The sequence below is a fragment of the Accipiter gentilis genome, chromosome 1 (assembly GCF_929443795.1).
Source record: "Accipiter gentilis chromosome 1, bAccGen1.1, whole genome shotgun sequence".
NCBI classification, from domain to species: domain Eukaryota; kingdom Metazoa; phylum Chordata; class Aves; order Accipitriformes; family Accipitridae; genus Astur; species Astur gentilis.
The window spans coordinates 43,701,299-43,719,943 of record NC_064880.1 but is presented as its reverse complement, the minus strand read 5'-3'; the positions used below and the strand labels follow the sequence as shown (position 1 = coordinate 43,719,943).

General features: G+C 40.1%; 1 protein-coding gene across 8 annotated transcripts in view; it reads right to left on the bottom strand.

The window, feature by feature from the left end:
* Positions 1–18,645, bottom strand: part of KALRN (kalirin RhoGEF kinase) — a 529,910-nt gene that overhangs the window by 204,584 nt on the left and 306,681 nt on the right. For all 8 annotated transcript variants that reach the window (XR_007507253.1, XM_049810170.1, XM_049810120.1 and 5 more), the window contains exons 11-12: positions 16,103–16,294; positions 1,607–1,776 (exon numbers count right to left, since the gene is read on the bottom strand). Coding sequence is in view for 7 of the 8 variants with exons in the window: in XM_049810170.1 (XP_049666127.1) it covers positions 1,607–1,776; positions 16,103–16,294 (362 nt within the window). In the remaining variant the exon portion in view is untranslated. The remainder of the gene's footprint in view (positions 1–1,606; positions 1,777–16,102; positions 16,295–18,645) is intronic.

Here is an 18,645-nt window from a genome sequence, read left to right as displayed (position 1 = left end):
ATTTAGTCCAGAATTTCACTGCCATTTTTGTGATCTCACAGAAATGCACTAAACTTTGCAAAAAGTTTCCTTGCATAAAGGCAAATTGCCATGCAGACCTTTGACTGACCTGTTATGGCTGGCTGTACATACATTCTTATCTAAAACCCCCTCTTTCTGGCAGCTCACTTACCAAACACAGCCTGTTTCCTTCCTATTTATCTCATCAGCAAAGATGAATGGATGGATGGAGCCTAGCTATGTCTGCTCCTGATCCTTCCTTTCCAACTCTGATCTTGGCAAGCAATACCACAGCTCAGGTCCCTCGCTCTCCCCCTGTGATGCAGGCAAGCCGCATACAACAAGACTAGGAATTTACAGAGGCTGCCTAAGGGCTGAATGACAAAACCTAGAGAAGCCCTTTCAAGTATCTTTATTTTTTTTCTTTCTTTTTTTTCTTTTTTTTTTTTCTCTCTGACCCAGTGGAGAAGACTCTGCATTCAGGGTGATAGGAAAAAGTATAGAGGAAAGCTCAGCACATGGCTGTGGAAGACTCAGGGACTCCAGCAAGGTTTTAAGGGCAAAGATCCACCAGGGCCCCTCCTTATCTACTTTGTTCTAGAGCACTTCAGGCTCTTCCTATTGTGGCTTATGGTTTCCTGCACTTCTCATGTGAGAACTGAAGGCATCAGATTAGGAAAGCTCGGGGTGAGGAGGATGACATAACTCTCTGGGACAGTCTCTGGTGAAATGCATAAGACCTGGCAGACCTGCATGTTATATATGTCTACAGAATGTACACACTATGTACATGTAGATAAGGGCAGTCTGTAACAATACAAAGATCTAAAGAATAAGTGATGCATTGGACTTGGTTTTGAGCTTAGAAATATCACTAAAAGGCAGGAAAACTCCAGTGCTGTCAGTAAAGTTAAAGCCACAGAAAACCACTGTATATGAGAACAAATGAGAGAGATCTCACAACTACAAGTTTTGTGTAAGCTTACTCTGCAAACATTCGTTCTACTACGCTTACAGACTGAGAAGGCAAAAAAACCCAACTTCTTGGAGCCAGTCTCTTAATGTATTTTAAATAAGGTAAAATGAGCTGTTTTAATTCATAATGCAAGTCGAACTGGCAGTATAAGACCCTCTTTGATAGTATGAATAAACCTCACATAGACAAAGATAAATAGAAGGGTGCTGCATGCAAAATGAGAGTGAAGATTGTTAGACACATGTATGTTTTATTAAGAGGTATACAATTCTCCTACATCAGGAGTAACCATATAAATCATGAGGCCTCAGCTCACAACCATTTAACAATCTTCTATAAATACCAACTAAAAATATTCACCTGAAACACATTTGTTTCAATTCACTGTGCCTATAAATAATCTCCCTGTCAAACAGGAACCCATGCTGATCCACAGATTACTCTACTCAGTCCACACAAATCACTCCTTGCAATTTCAATAAAACACTCAAAGACTTTGAAGAATCATAAATAAGCAAAGGATTAATAAACTCTCCCAATTAATCCTAACTTAGAGTTCCCTATTTATGCATGCCTAAACCACAGCATTCATCAGATTTCTCAACACCTGTCCTCCAGGTGGATGCTTACCTGAGCTGTTGGATTAGATCTTCCCCTTCTTTAATAACATTAAGGGTAGCATCCAAGGTGGCTGTTTGTTGCTGCTGAAACTGCTTGATAAGCTCCTGAACTGCATCCACAGAGTCAGCACAGACATCCTCTAAGAGCTCCTTCTGCAGATCTTCCATCCATGTCCACAGCTGGGAAGGAGGGGAGGGAAATATAAATCAGAGAGGGATTGAGATTTAACCCTTTTGCTCTCTAATTCCAGATCAGTAAGTATTAACTAGGGCTGTATGCTTCACATGAAAACGGAATGAAAGTTGCTAAAAACAAAAACATATATTGGTTATTGATTCTGGTTGATGCAATTCCATTTCAAGCAACAAAGTAAGATAAATATAATGTCAGGGTTTGTGTTTTGGTTTTTTTTTTCAAAAACTAATGTGCATTTCAGTTTATTATATGACAATAAGTAATTATATTATTCTGATTAACTCTTTACACAAATAACAAATTACAATGCCCTACAGCTGTGATAACCTAACCCTTTCAGGAGATGTGTGCTATCAGCTGCTATTAATTTCACACACAGCTGAAGCCTGTTGCAGAACAGACCTAAAATCTTTGGTGTGTATGTATGGTACTGACTGAAGTCTAGCTGTGCCTGCTCAGCTATGACTTCCCAGGCAGAAGGTTTTGTGGAAGCTTTTGTTTGGATTTTTTTTTTTTGTTTGGGTTTTCTGTGCGTTTCCACCACTTACCCCCCTCCTCAAAATGCACCTCAAACTCTGCTTTTTAACTTTGGGAAAATCCAAACGTAGGAGACAGCAATATCACCAATCCCATGCAGATCCATTAATTTTAAATAGTCTTGACTACCAATTTCAAAACAACAAATCATTTGAGTAAGTGCTTAGATGAGAATTTCCAGCCAGCTGTTCATCAGAGATCTGGACAGTGGCAGGCAAGCCCCAGCAGCCTCTTGTTGGCTGTAAAGGCTTAAAGCAGACAGAGGTTTCCCCTTTAAGCTTGCTGTGAAAAGTGAGTGTAAAATTGCACCAACTGAGCTGGCAGTCTGCCAGCAAATCCTAATGACTCCACCAGAGAGACTATTTTCTATGCCATGCCTGCCCCATTAACCCACATTCTGCTGGTATATTCTGCAAGGTAGCAGAGAACTACAGGAGTGGGAAATGACACATTGCACCGGGGCGCTGGGAAATGTCTAAGGCTGTGGGGCCGGTGGCAGCAGGGCTGCACTTGTGCCTGCCGTTCTGGGGAGCTGCAAAGAAGTTTGTCTCAAAGGGACCTAGAGGTACACATGAAGCAGACAACAGACGTTGTGTGGGGGTGGCAAAAGAGCTGGTGAAAATGTTCCTGTTCAAAATGAGGCACACTGGATCCCCATCCTACAGGATTTCTTCTAAGACTGTGAATTCTGCACGTCCATGTAAAACGAGAGGAGGAGAGGGACATCTTAAGTGCCGGCTGGCAAGGCTTCTCACGATTAGGGTCCAAATCTAAGGCCAGTCATCAAATGTTACATTATACGCACGCTACTGACTTCAAGGATATCATGCTGATCTAAACCAAAATCAAAATCAGAACCTATCCCAGCACTGCTCATGGTATCAGAAAAGGGAGAGGCCAGCTCCCTGTGCTATGTCCCCACCTCTGCTACTGACTCTTTGCTTGACTCTTCGCTTTCAAAAACAAGTTTTAAAACATATGCTTAATTTGAAGGCTTTTCAGTTAGATTTTCAGAGTCAGCTTTGAGTATTTTGGGTAAACGCCTCTGTTTATTCATAAATAGCATAATCATAATGGCCTACCCTATTACTGGCCTGAAATGGAATGTCTTTGCTCAGGTTATTTACATATTTTCACATTCTCAGGAGAAAGACGTGATCTAAAAAGGCAACTATTAATGACAGAAACAAACATAATTAAGTGGTCAGGCTTGTGAAATAAATGAAAGAATGAAAACATATTTAAAGAACCAAATAGAGAGCTTTTTCATTTGTGGCCTGAGGTCCACAGGCTGAACTTTGGGAAGCCACCATAAAGGAAAATGCATTAATGCCTTTATATACTAATTACATTCAGACTCTTCCTGGTTTTGATCTGATTCCTGCACCCACTCAAACAGTAGGGACAGCTGGACTGCAACAGGCGAGGACCAAGTTGTTCAGGAATATTACTTTCTCTGCTTATCAGATCTTCAAGTAATAGAGCACTTTGTAAATATAGAAGAGAAAAATGTCCATGCATATAAATCATCCCTCGGTTTCAAGTTGGGAAAGCCAGTAGTTTTTTAATTTCTTACTGTTGTCATATTTCATTTTTTCACTTAAGGTAACAAGAAAAGCTCAGGGAATTTCCTTTACAAAAATGAAAGTGAAATTGAGAACTTGCTTCATTGTTAGGAATCTGCTGTTTTCTTGAAATTATCATGTTAGAAAGGGCAGAGGAGAAAGTTTCCAATCCCCCACTGTGACTTCAGAGGAAAACCCTGTTTTCAAGTGTCTCCAGAACCCAACTTTCAGAAGCAGCCAAAAGGATTTGGACATTTAAGATCCTAAGTCACTTTTTGAGAACGCTTCTAAATCAAAGAAGTTTCGAAATACTTAAACTGTACTGTACCTGGAACCGAAACACTCATTAATTTCAGAGAGCACTCAAATGTATTACCTCATATTAGCTTCAGATGTTTCCATTAATGACCTCTGATTGTAAGGATTTGCATAATAAAATCTATCAGAATCTAGGTCATCCTTGACTCAGAGGCCTTTAATCCTTTAGACTCCACCAATCCCTGGGAAATCCTAATACAAAGAATCAGTCAATATTAATAAGATTAGGACGATCTTTCAGGAACAATTTACAACAGGAACCTGATTCAAAACCCACCTAGGTTATGTGCTACAGCTAACAGCACCCAAAATAAATTACTACCAAGCCCCACTTGTGAATGCCACAGCAATGAAAAGATGAACTCCAAGTCACTGCAACACCAGAGTCAGAATCACAGCTCAGGAAAATCAGTCCCTATAGGGCTTGATGTTTAATTCCAATGCAACCATTCAACTGATTTAAAAAATCCTGACTATTAAAGCCCCCTATCACCAGATAACTTGTGCATTTCCTAATTCATGCTGCAACCTACTCTGAACAGCTAGCTAGCTTAGACTGAGTGAACTGTTTCAATTTTTCATTGAAATTTGACATATTACACAGGACAACTTTTCTCTCATATTTGCAGAAACTGACTTTCTTCTTTTATTCTTAGCACGAGCAAAATTTGTGAGCACCTGTCCCATTCACATACATACTCCAAACTACTGCTAATGTATCACTTGATCCTGTACAGGAGCCGTACGTAGATGCATGCAGACATTGCAAATACTAACACAATATTTTCACATCCAGCTGTGGTGACTTTTACTAAGCTTGCCAGTGCTGCCTATGTCCAGAAAAGGAGATAATCTCTGCCTTGTATTACTTAACATGTACTAAACCAAAGATACAGAATCCTGGAAAAAAATGAAGAAATAACACAAAAAATAATTTTTGTTCTTCCTTCAAGATGATCTATGCTTTGGTATGATTAATTGGATATGGAAATACTAATGCATTAGTGGTAAAACCTGAATTAAGTCCATGAGAGAGATCCAGCCACAAATCTGACTCATGCAAACTATGTCTAAAAATGCCATAGTCGTCAGCTACACAGAAGTCTAAGGCAAATACCCTAAAACATCCATGCTGAAGGTCCATAGAGGCTCCAGAATTGAGGCTTTATTTATCAAGGTAACCATGGCTTTAGACAAGAAAAACAATTCTCTTCTGATTACTAGACCAGTGGAAAAAAAAGAATGACCCCCCCCTCCCCTTCTTTTGGGGGAACATTTGGCACCTCTCATGCATTGTAACAACTTCTGTGTCTTCCTTGGCTATAGAACACAGGCAGTTTCCCTCCATCCAAGAGACAATATATCTCTTCATTCCCAGCTATTTCATCTGATGCAATACCCTTCATTTTACTCAAGTACTTAATGAGACCACTTACTGGAGGTTTGAAGGACATCTGTGCCTGTTACCTAGAAATTAATGCTTCCAACTCAGAGCAAGGGACCACTTTAAACAAAATCTAAAATCTAAAGAGATTGCTAAGAAAATCTTGCCTGCGTGTTTGGAACAACTATTAAACACCCAGTGTCTATACTCTGCTTTTTGCAAATGCTAGAGATGAGTTTTAATCCACTCAAAACCAGTTTAAAAACACTGAGTAATGGGAGCAGTGAAAAGCAAAGAACCAGTCAGTTCAATCCATGACAATTACCATCATACAACATTTTTGCTAGTTGTTCAAAACAGCGATGTTAATGGAAACAAGCAACTTTCCAGGGTATATGTTCTACCCCTTTGCTATGTCAGAGAAGTGTCATGTCTTGCAGTACAGGCCCCAAAAGGATGCTCATGCCACCTCAGTAAAGTGAACATCCATCACAGCAAGGAAGGCTACAGCAGAATGCAGAAGAATTTAGTGAAATATGGGGACCCTCTTTTCCCACCTGATTTGCACTGTTTCCACTCCATGAGTTGTGACATAAGTGTGCAGAGAACCAAGGGCAGGTTGAGAAAAAAACCCAAATATAAACAGAATTGCTCCAGCGAGAGATGTCCATCAACCCTATTTTCCTCTGCTACTATGCCAGGCTTATACAAACCTATTCTGAGCAGTAACATCTATCTTTTTCATAATATGCATTAGGAAGTCACATAGACCCCAAGTTCAGGTTAATTTATAGCAGGACTTCAGCCTGTGCTTATGTTTAAACACCTGTTCAAGTGCTGTTGTGAATCTGGCTTCACTGCGCACCCTTTAGGAAATTGCCTTTTCTACCTTGATTTTGCCGCACTAACATGGTGGAGATAATAAAACTTTTCAGCACAATTAACCTTCATCAGCTGATATTTATTCACGCTTAGAATGCATCCAGTGCCATTTCAGTTGAAAGAACTGATGGTTGTTATAAATTGGAAACATATTTCAACAACATTTTCCAAAGTCATATTCAAGGTCTCATAGAAATGTCAACAGAAACACAGAAAACAATGTATGTAATGATGAGCCGTAATGTGACCGCATGCCACCAGTGAAGTGTCACACAACACCACCATACCTAATAAAATGCGGGCTATGACCAGACACTACATATGAAATGCCACAATATGTGACTTCCATGGTAAGATACAGCTGATGAAACACCTTGCTGCAAGAAGTAACGTTGTCAGATACCACCAAACTGGTTGGGAAGAGACGACGAGTGGGGAAAAAAGGGAACATTCTGTGAAAAAAAATCTGATCTCTTCCTAACCTCTTCCTTTCTTTTTCCCTCTTCCTCGCCAATTTGTTGACATTCATCCTTGGTTGGACTGCATCTGGTGCTTCTGTATGCTGACGCTTATTAATTAGTAACCTCGCCTATGGCAAAAGGATTTGCAATGCCTAAACATCTGATGCTTTTTCCAAGTCCTGTATGGACCAGATTGATATAGCACAAAATAATCTCCTCTCAAGGGAAACATGATTTGGGTAGCTATGCTTACATCAGGGAGTGTGTAGATTCCCAGCTCAAGGCCATGTAAATGTAATTCAGGGACTATTCCGTCTAGAAGAGAAAGTTGGCTTATAACTGAAGAATCAGATGTACATGTTCTGTGCTTCTTCTGCTACCATTATGAATTGCAAAAACATGTTCCTCTTCTAGTATAAATTTAATGTAAGTTATTTGTAATTATGAATCTGGATGTAGTTAACTTCAGTAATTGTAGTAAGCAAATCAGATTCTGCACTTGATCATATTGATAACAGGCTTGGAGAAGTTCTTCCTACATCAGCAGATTTACTCAAATTTACACCAATGTAATACAGTACAATTTGGTGCAGAAGGAGCTCTCCATAGCTGTAAAATACATACTACAAATTCAGCAATTTACTTAAATGCAGGAGCCATTACATTTTCCTCCAAATTGTTCACTGGTTCTAAACCTTTCATTACTTCTCAAATGGGAGTTGCGCTACCTCTTCCCTCTGTGCTTTTTTAGTGACTGGCCATATCACTTGCAGTCTTTTGCTGATCTGCTGCTTTGAGCCTTTTGTGCAACTTTGTGCACTACACTGTAGGAATCTCAGAAATAAATCACTTGTGACAATTCTGAATCATTCTGAAACTTGCTAAGGATTAAAATCCGTGGTACCTTTCTCTAACCAGTCTTATTGGATCCATCAGCTTGAACCACTACAGTGACACTAACCATTTTTAAACTAGTGGTGTAGACTCCGTTGCATACATGTACTTATAGCATAACAGAATGTGTCTTTTGAGTGATAAGTGAATTACAGGAGTGTCCCTGTATGGCTTTGATGAAGATTTACTCAGTACGCAAATTATCACAGGCAGTGGCTGCCCACTCTGTTGCCTTTGTACATGGCAGTAAAAGTTGCAAGCCCACACAGTAGAACTGGGAGAAGCTCATCTTCCTCAGCTGCAGGAAATTGGGAAAATGGGCTGTAATATGACTAATAAAAGGGTGCCTTATAAGAGTTGGCACTTCCTATTTAATGGTGCTCATAAAACTACCTTCTAGCTGCAGCATGAACCACTGTTATGTGGGGAGCAAGGCATACGGGCTGGAGACTTGTCTCCATAACACATGAAACACATGCAAGGGCCCTCAAAAGCCAATGATGGTATTTGAGCAAAGCCACGCAGTCAGTCAATAGGCTGGTGAATGGCCTGAAAAATGCAGATAGTAAAGTGTGAAGTTAAATGCAGTCTATAGGAATCCTTTGGCTAGCACATGGCTGAATGATGGAAAGAACTTCTCTTCCATGCACCTGCCCTTGCTCTGCTGCAGGTTCAACTTCCTGTCGTTTGGTTTATGTGGCTGCATTTACAAGCATTTAATTCTTATTACCTTAATTCTGTCTCACAATTTTTTGCCATCACAGATGGCAGAATTTTATTCACTCGCAGTCTGGCTGTGCTTCAAACTCCCCTGCTCAAGAGCGGGATGTGCTGCCAGGATACTACAGCTCTCTTCACTCCCAGCTTCTTAATCCTTCATGAAAAAACCTTGCTTATAGACAACAAATGGACAGGAAAGAGGGGCATCCCACACCACCCCAGCTGTCCTGGTTCCTCAGTCCCAGATATTTGGTAGCTTTACAGACAAGATTTAACTCTGCAAAGAAACCACCAACATGAATGACTGGTGAATGTTTGCATTTTGGTCAAAGCCACAGTCTATGCTCTGGAGTTGGAGAGGGATTTGCTCTTATTTTGCTGCTTCATGGTAATTGATTGCTGATAACTCAGAGCGAACTTTTACATAGCTCACACAAAAATAATGCTTGTTATACCAGCAAAGCCCTCTCTACAGCCCCAATTATCAGAATGAAACAGTAAACTGGAAATGTATCTCTCTTCTCCAAGGAACCTGCCATCCAGGTGAAGGACTGCACACACATTACCTGCATGTGCAGCTCTGGCAGTTCATGTCCTCTGCTCTCTGCCTGCAAATCCACCTCTGATGGGAATATCCTCATGTTTAGGGATTGAGCACTTTTTTTTAAAAAAAAAACAAACCAGCATTTACTTAATCTGTTATAAAAGCATTTGCTTTTTTCATCCCCTTGTCTTGTGATTTCTCTACTTGTAATACTCCCCCGCCCCCAACTACACTGATTCAGCTCCCAACAAAAACAGTGTTCATACTTGTAAGAGGCACAAATTTAAGGTTTGATGTTTCACAGCCCTGCAGTGAGAGGAGGGGCAGATATTGTCCCAGACTGATTTTGTATGCTGCTTTGTATGTATCTCAGCTGTTAATTTTATCCCACTGAAGGAACAAAATTTCTAGCTTTTGAAAAAGGCACGTGGTGCTTCATTCTAACCCTGAATTGTGCTAGGATGTGAAATGGCCAGTCACTGAATATTTTATCAGCAGAGAGCCAGTCTGGGTCATTTTAGTGGTTTATGCTTTCATTGCTTTTTAAATCTGGCCATAATATGAGAAAAGGAACAAAAGTGCTGTCCAGGACAGGGGTAGCGTGTAAGTGTGTAAGACAGATACTTTGTGGTAGACATGTTCCGGGAACAAGACCTTTTCAGGACTTCTACAAGTTGCCAGCAAGTGGGATTGCTAAACTGATTATCCCCTTCATCACAACTCTCTATTATCTAACGGGCGATTGCTCTGAAATGTCAATATTAACAGTTAAAGTCAAACAACAAATTATTAAGTTCAGTAACATTAACTTTGAATCCTGGGTCAATTTACAATGAATGACAGGATTATAGACTATGTCCCAGAACCAGTGTCATGTTTGCTCCATGATTAACTTTGATAGATTCTGTCAACTCTTCTGATGAGAGTCAACAGCACCTGACCTTAGCCCCATGAGCTTTCTGCTCCCTGCTTTCCAGCAACTCTGCGACAACTTAAGTGCCAAGCTCTGTCAAAATTAGTGACCTACACTGAAATAATCTTCTAATCACGATATTCAACCGCAGCAGAGAGAATTTAATTTCACAGGTCTTGGTTATGAAGTAAAATTAAGTTAGCAGTGCCTGCAATAAAACACTGTTACTGTTCCTAACTGACAGGGTAAACCCACTCCCATTACTCACTTGAGTAACCCCACTGGTATCTATGGGGTGACCAAGGTGACCTGCTGACCACAAATAATTTAGGTCTATATAGGAAGTTGCCTGACACTTAATGGTCCAGGACTTTGCTCTCAGTTTCTCATGGCCTTATCAGACAAGCTGTTCAGAGTGAAACATTCCATATGAGGTATCTGCCTAAGGCTGAACTTGATGAATTTCTAGGTAAAAGGTCTAGAATGAGAGAAAGGGGGGAAAGGAGTTACTTTGCCTGTGTTAGAAAAGGAGTCTTATTTCTGCTCACATGAGATGGTCCAGACCCTCCACGCTTTTAAGCAAGGGTTTGAAATTTTGCAGAGTTTAGCCTTGATGTAAAGAATATACATTATGTCATCCCTGTGAAAATTTGCCCAAATTTGGTCACTCAGAAGAACTCTGCCAAGTTCCAGTTTGCACATGTTCAGTAAGAACCTGTTAAGAGTTTGGCAGTTCATTTTTCTCAACATTAAATATTTCCTGAGCATACTCATCCCCCCCCATTCTGTGGGCCAGGTAGACCTGGCAGGCTCCCCATGGAACTGCAAGCACTGAGTACCTTGTCCTATTGCTCTTCTGACCTGCCAAGGGCCAACAAAGCACAGGGCACATGACCTGAAACCACACTACTGCCTCTCCTGCTTTTTGCTGCTGTCTTGCTGGACTCAATGCAACACAAAAGTGGTAATCCGAAAGCCACTTAGAAATGAGAAACCTAGAGTGGTAAACCATGCTTTTCATGCCCCAAAGAGCTATGAAGCAATTGCAGAACTGCTTTGTTCAGGTAAGACCCATATACTGTAAATGGATCAAGTTCCCCCTTGTTCTTATATTAGCAACTGCATTATCAGCCAATAATACAACAAGTAACACAACAAACCTTTACTTCAGTTATATAGAGAATACACTGAGGTATGCATACTTGCTCTTAAACACCTACATTAATCCTAAAAGCTTAAGATCCTGCCAATGAAGCCAAGAATGTACTTGCATGTGGATATCACACAGAGCTATCTATGTGTAGCCTCACCTCAACACTTATTTGACCAAAGTAATTCCCAGGCTTTTCTATACTGTTGTTTGAAACCCCAGCACTGAAGCGGTATAACAAACTGCTGGCAGCGTATTTCCTGCCACTTTAAGCCAGGCAAAACAAAACTATGATTGCTAAATGGAGAAGAAAATCTGTATGGAAAGTAAAGACATTTACAAGATGCTGTCATCATTTAATTACACAAGAGGATTTTACAAGTTTTTAATGATATGGAAATAGTGACAGTGTTCTTTTGGGTCTACATTTTTATACTTGGAATTGTAAAGTACTCTGCAGAACCGTAAGTATAAAACTGTGAGACCAATGTAAAATATCAAGATTCAGACAATGAATTACAAGATGTTTTTATTATTTGCCTTGAGGTTCTTGAGTCTTCAGGGTGTGATTTTATCACATCTGCAACCTCTTCTCCAGGAGGCTCAAAAACTATTCCCTTTTAAACTAAATGAAATGACAGCCAAGAATCTTGTATCATCATTTGATCCTAGCAGCTGAGAGCTCACAGAAAGACGTCAACTATCATGAGATTTGTGATAAAAATGCAAGATCTGACAATCTTGCCAATAATTGATTCAGATCTGAAGTAAGAACCTGAATTCAATCGCACTTAATTCTGGGAGAAATTATTCAGGTACAAGTCTGTTGAGTGCATTTATCCCACTGATAATAATTTATAACTTTACCCTGCCATACAGATAATTGGTTTTGATTCCCAAGGTACCAGGTTTCTGCTCACACCATCAGGAATGCCTTAGCCTAAAAGGGTATGAAAATATTGGCTATAAACTAAGAGAGCATAATGAATACTGTAGGACAGTGGGACACACAACATCTCTTTTATAGGCGTAGCCATAGGACCACTACATTACTCCTGAGTTAGGACACTAACAATCACTTAGGGGACTGCTCTAAATTTAAGCCTCTAAAATGCTTTTACCACACCAGAAAGTCATCATTTCAGCTTATTGCATGTATTGTTAAGTAAGGCTACTTAAAAAAAAAAAAAAAATCAAAATTATTGTTATGCTTAATTGACAGTCTTTTTCATATTCCTTCAACTGTATAAGTCAGTGTTCAGCAGAAGGAATCCTCTTACAATGCTTTCACAGGAAATGAGCAGTGATTCGAGTCTACTGTAGTATAAAAAGGCCACTCTTAACTTTCATTGCTCATGGGATATCCGGCTTTAAGTGACTCCCTAATTCAACACTATACATTGTCCTGAAGAAATTCTAGCAAGGCAGATTACAAAAGGAAACATTTCTTTGACAAGATCACTTTTTAAAAATGGGAGCTGTTAGAAGTTTCTCAGGTGCTGGGAACCTGAGCAGTCACACCTGGGGATGAAGAGGTGGGCAGAGTACAGGTGAAGCAGTGAGAAGTTCACAATCAATGTACTCATCCACACCTGGGAATTACCACATCAGAAATGCAATTCATCTGTGCTAGGAAGACAGTCAGAAGCAACTTGTTTGTTGCAGGAAGATATTTAGAATATTTCCATAAAAGCGATGTCAGTAAGACTGATTCTTTCTACTTAATTCTTCCTTTCACCAGTTCTGTCTCAGTAGATTAATATATCAAGAAATAATGAGAATTTGGAAAACTTAGATGATAAATACATCTAGGCTATAGTGTCCTGCATTATTGCCAAGAAAACATAAAGGGAACCATTTATTCATTTCCAAGGACATAAGAGAAACAGTTGTTAATAGTTTAAGAAAGGGTTTTAAGAATGGATTAAATGAATAATGATGGTTATTATTAAGTAACTAATAAAGCCTTCTAGAATAATGCAAAATACCTCACGTGTTAAACATGTTATCATGCCAGCCAAACCGCTTTCTCCTTGCCCCAAGACACGATGATGGGTTCGGATGGGCATAGTACACTCCAGCATCAGGCACAGAGTGGCAGGTAGGAAGGGCAAGGTTGATCAGGGAGGCGTGTGTCAGCGCTGTAACTGGAATACCTCCTGGTAAAACAGCAGCAATGGATCTCAGATCTCCCTGTATTTTACTGCTGCAGCAAAAGGACTTTTTGCCCTGACATCTGTTATAATTTAAATATGTTATTCCAAACTCTTTAACTCAACTAAAAGTGCTGCTGACTCAAAGGGAATTTTGCTGATCAATCCTAACTTTAAAATTGGAATCTAATGTTATCTTTGTTGTTTGGGACTGAAATCCCAGCAAAGGCAGTGAATTTATTATTAAGCAGTTTCATAAAATGAGTGTGGATGGTGCAGATCTGACCTAGACAAGTGCGCAAGTGGCTAGAGTCAGAACCAGCATGTGGTTCAGCCCAGCACTGTAGGCTGGGAGGTCTCACCAGGGCTGAGTACATTTCCTATTCAGAGCCCAGGGAGGAACCAACTGACATCAGCTGGTTGGAAACAGAGAAAGGACATAATAGTGTCATAGGCATGGTGGCAAAGGAAGGACATCTGTATTTCTTAATTTTTGAGGAATCCAGCTGTTTTAAATTCATATTGAAGAATGACAGTTACATTGGTTAACTTGCCATTTTACAATATACGTGAAGGGCCAAGCAACACCAAGCAATGAGTCATTTCTACTTGAGCCAATCTATTTATAACATAAAAAGGCAAATACAGATCCAAACATGTGCTAAGGCTCTCTTGTTGTAATGCTTTGCCCTTTGCACCAGTTCCCCCCGGCAGTCTTTGGTTACTTCACTGTGTCTGTGGGGATCCCCACAGCTGGCAGACAAATACTAAAACCACAGCAATTTCCTCACTTATTATTTTTGGCAAAAACTGAGGTATTGGGCTGTGTGATTCCCACCAGTGCAGAAAGGTGTCATTGAAGGAGGCAGTGACATACAATGAAATTCAGTGAATCTGCGGAAAATCAGTGTTTGCCCCCCCCCCCCAGGAGTGAATTAACACAGGGGTAAGTGACAACTTCCTTTCCCTTGCAGAGCTACTGTGCATCCTTCAACGTTGGGGAACTGCTGGAGACTGCAATAACTTTAGCAGCCTCTTTACACCCAACCCAACGGCTGTCATTCATTCTGATGAATGTGGATTCTTGGGTCCACCCTGACTTTGCTGATGTTCTAGTTTTATGCTACAGCTGCCTCGACTGTCCCTTGAGAGAGAGAGGCACCCAGAGTCTGTCCACTGTGGATCTCCACAAAACCAACAGCAGGTACCGACCGAGCTTTCGAAAAAGGCATCGCAGCACCAATCTGTCCCATGGGTAAACATCAGTGAGGCACAGATTTAGGGTTTACTCTCCATATCTAGTAAACAGCATGGATGCTGTCACAAAAGACTGGTTTTTTAATAGTTTCAAAAAAATGTGCGTTTTTATACATCTGTATTTCTATACACCAAAACAGGGCTCATTAAAACTGGGTGAGTGGAGCAGAGAAATTCCCTTCTTGTTGAAGAAGGGTAGAAGTGAGTATAGTGCACTGCAATCCAAAACCCTTCATACAGAGAAGCTCTAGTTCCTAAACCCAAATTAGGCTACACAGTACCAGTAATCATCAGTAGAAATTTAGATGATAGAAAACATATTATACTGATAACTTCCTGGATTCATGCCTATCTTTGTGTTACTAGTCACCACCTGCATAGGTGAAGGGAGGTTAATCACAGTAGGAAACTGTTATGAAATAATTTTGACTGAGGAAATAACCAATTAAGTTTCCCCTGCGGCAAACCAGCAAAGTTGCAAGCGTTTGAGCTACTCTGGAAACAATAGTACTATTCACAAGCTTAAAGTAACTAGATTTCAGCATATTGCAGAAGCAGGATGTAAAAGGAAAACCATGTATCAACAGCTGTAATGGACACACTGTAACTCCATCTTCCATATATATATATATATATATATATATATATATATATATGAACATGTGCATACACCTTCTATTTAAGGAAGCTCCCCAACATGCTGAAGCCTGCTATACACAACTTGTTTGTAACATGTAAATCAACAAAGACAGGCAAAGCTTTCAGCTTCAAAGAGCATCTTTCTGATCAAGTGTGCTTTTGCAAACAGATGCTATAGAGCATGAAAACAACCATTCTGACTAATCCATCTCTCTCAGCAGAAACCCTATCTTTAAAAGTCACTCATCACTGAATGGCCTTTGGTTTGCAGAAAAATGTGAAGTATGCTTTAATTACATCCCCAGTGGCCTCCCATTTGATGTCCTGTCCACTGTATCTCTGGCGAGACAGCCTTATCTCTGGATATTTTTCAATTACACTAAACAGCATTTATTCAGGTCCTCACTGATTCACTGTATCAGTATGTGGCTATTTGCTCTTTAATTGTAATTTTGAAAGTGAAGTCTGCCTCATTAAACAACATAAGATATCCAGTAACACTTAATAATAATGGCTACATTAATTAACATTACATTCAAATGGAATCCCTCTGAGGATACGTATCACACTGCTAGCATGTTTATACCTAATGTGTTAATATCAACTCATATTCTTACAAGAGAATTCTTGCTTTATAACAATATATTCTAGTTGTGAATTAAGCATCACTTGATATCTTGGATTTACTGTCACTATATTTTAGTGTCCTATATCATTCATATGTTTCATTCACATTTTATTTCCTCTTTACAACAGTTAGTCACATGCACCAAATGAGCTGGATTATCAGCCCTGCGTGGTGAAGATGCCTTTTCAATGTCATCTGAGTTTTCAGAGTCAGCCTCTTGCAGCACTCTGCAATACACAGAAAAACTCCCTCATGCACATCTTACCTCTTTGGTGTGGGTATGGAAGGAGACTGACATGTCCAAGAGAAGTTTCCTCTGTTCCACCCTCCGGACAAAGTCCTGAATCCGTACTTCCAGATGCCGAGCTGCTTTATAGATCTCTTCAGGGTCACATTCCCCAGTCTGAGCCAACTGCTCGGCAGCCTCCAAAAGCTTGTCTGCATTGGTGTACGTATTCTACCAGCAAACAAAGCAAGAAACAGAGTATGAGTAATACAACTGTGGCAAGTAAACCCCCGAAACAGGCTGTTTATACTTTCAATGGCATGAAAGCAAGTGATTACCAGAGTTTTAAAACAATAGTAATAATTTCTACTGGCACTGCCATTTGTGAAAGGAGAATGTCTAAAGCCACATAGGCTAATCCCTAAGTATACATGAAATAATTTCTCATTTGAAACACACCACCACAGCCCAATCCTGCCAGGCACAGCGACATGACTGTGCACTTGTTTATTTCCAAGTCCCCTGGAATTTCTCAAAGACAATGTAATGAAGCAAGTGGGACTAACCACCTCAGAAGCCTACGGTGCCTCACGTGACACTGGGCTGCAAGCTTGCGGCTGCAAGCTTGTTGCAAAGGTCTCCCAACAGCTATCACATTACAGCGTGTAATCGTGTTAGCCAGAGATGTCTCAGCCTCAGGAAACATTTGCCTTTCACTGGCTTTTGTGAGATATCTTGAGAAGACCGTGTCTTCAAGTTCCTTCTATGGTTTTTTCCTCTGGTCTACTGTTCTGCATCATGTTTCTAAACAGAGTAAGGCTATTTGGTTAGCTTGCAGCTGCCAATATATAATGCTCAGATTGCTTTAGAGGGGTATCATTTCCAGTTTGTCCGAGGCACGTACCTGCCCTCCATTACATCAGAATTTGCTTCACCATCCTGAATAGATCTACCCCATAGCCATGGCCTTTGTGATACGAGATGTATTACCCCTACTTTACAGAGAGGGAACTGAAGAGTGCAGAAGCTAAGCGATGTACCCAAGACATGCCAGACTGTGGAGGAACAGAGGTGAATTCCATCAAACTTACCTCAGCTTTCCAACTACCTGCCCATCCTTTCTCTCCCTGTTCCACATTTCTGGAAAACACCACTGAACTAATATACCAGAGAGTCTCATAAATAACAGCAGAAATGGAAAGGAAGTGGAGTCATCTTCTCCATAGCCATGGAGCTATGGTTTAGTCAGCTATGTTTAGCTAACTAAACATTGCCAGCCCTTGCTGTCATAGAAAAGCTTTCTTCGCTCAAGTTGAGGCCAATAGCTCTGTGGCATTTAACACTTAACAAAAGTAAGGAGAGACAAAGATATCAGCTTCAGGGTGTTTCCAGTACCAGGTGAGATCTTCAGAAATGCTTGATGTTGGCCTAAGACTGCTCCTACTGGGAATTTTAACCTCCCCATCAATAGAAGCAGAATTGTAGCACTTTCCTTTTCAAAATCCTACTGAGAATCCTCCTTGGTTTAAAAATGCATTAACTTGACGCGTATACACAAAATACCTTTGAACACTGTGGACTCACATGTACTTCTGAGCATTAAAGGAACACTGTCAAATATAAAAGCCATGAATCAAGTCATGTTGTTCTTACTTAGATAATATCCTGCTGCAGTCAATAGTTGTTGCTTGAGAAAATATTCAATACAAAGATGGAACACTGGCCTCCGAGTGTTTAATGGGGGAAAATAATTCCAGTTATAAAAAGCAGAAAGAAAACAGCTCATTCACTGTTCATTTCCCCAGTTTCTGAGGGATGACTATAAATACACAGTATTTGCATTTCTCCTTTTGAACTGTGAAGGACATATTCTAGACAGTTTTGTTACCAATAGTAAATTTTTATTCCCTCACTTTCAGGCCACTGCTATAATGGTTAGGTTGTTAACAGCAGCAAAACATTATGTTTTAATAATTTTTTGGAAACCTCTTTAGCTGAGAATTTGTAAAAAATGTTCCATTTAATATGATCTGAGTTAGGGTCCAGTTTCACTTAACAGCACCCTTTCTGAATGATCCTCTTCCAATAGTATTTGGAGCAAATGCCAAAGCTAGCACTATTTTTCAAAGTCTACTCTATTGTAGGGTTTTTCACACATTACCACTACAACAGCTCAAACACCAGTCCAGCTCCCTGGGGAGAAGGCTGTTCCTTGCTTTTATTTATAATACTTAGTATACTTTTAAATGCATTCACCCTCTGCTTATGGCACAGATTTGGGACACAAACATCTTTGTTGAAATACAGTATGAATACATCTTTGCTGCATTTGTCCCTAACACACTTATGTTCATCTCTGCTGAAAACCATTACAAGTTTACTGACTCCAACATGTGCTGTACCTAATTACATCTAGATGAGGTGAGTTCACTAATACATGGATCAGATATAAATATACTGCGTGGTGAAAAGGGTATAGGCTGAGCACTAAACTTTGGAGAAAAAGAGTGCAGATTGGCCTCAACAGAGGCTCTGGCCACACTGCACAGACAGTAGAGGATGCAACGGTCCTACAGCAGTCC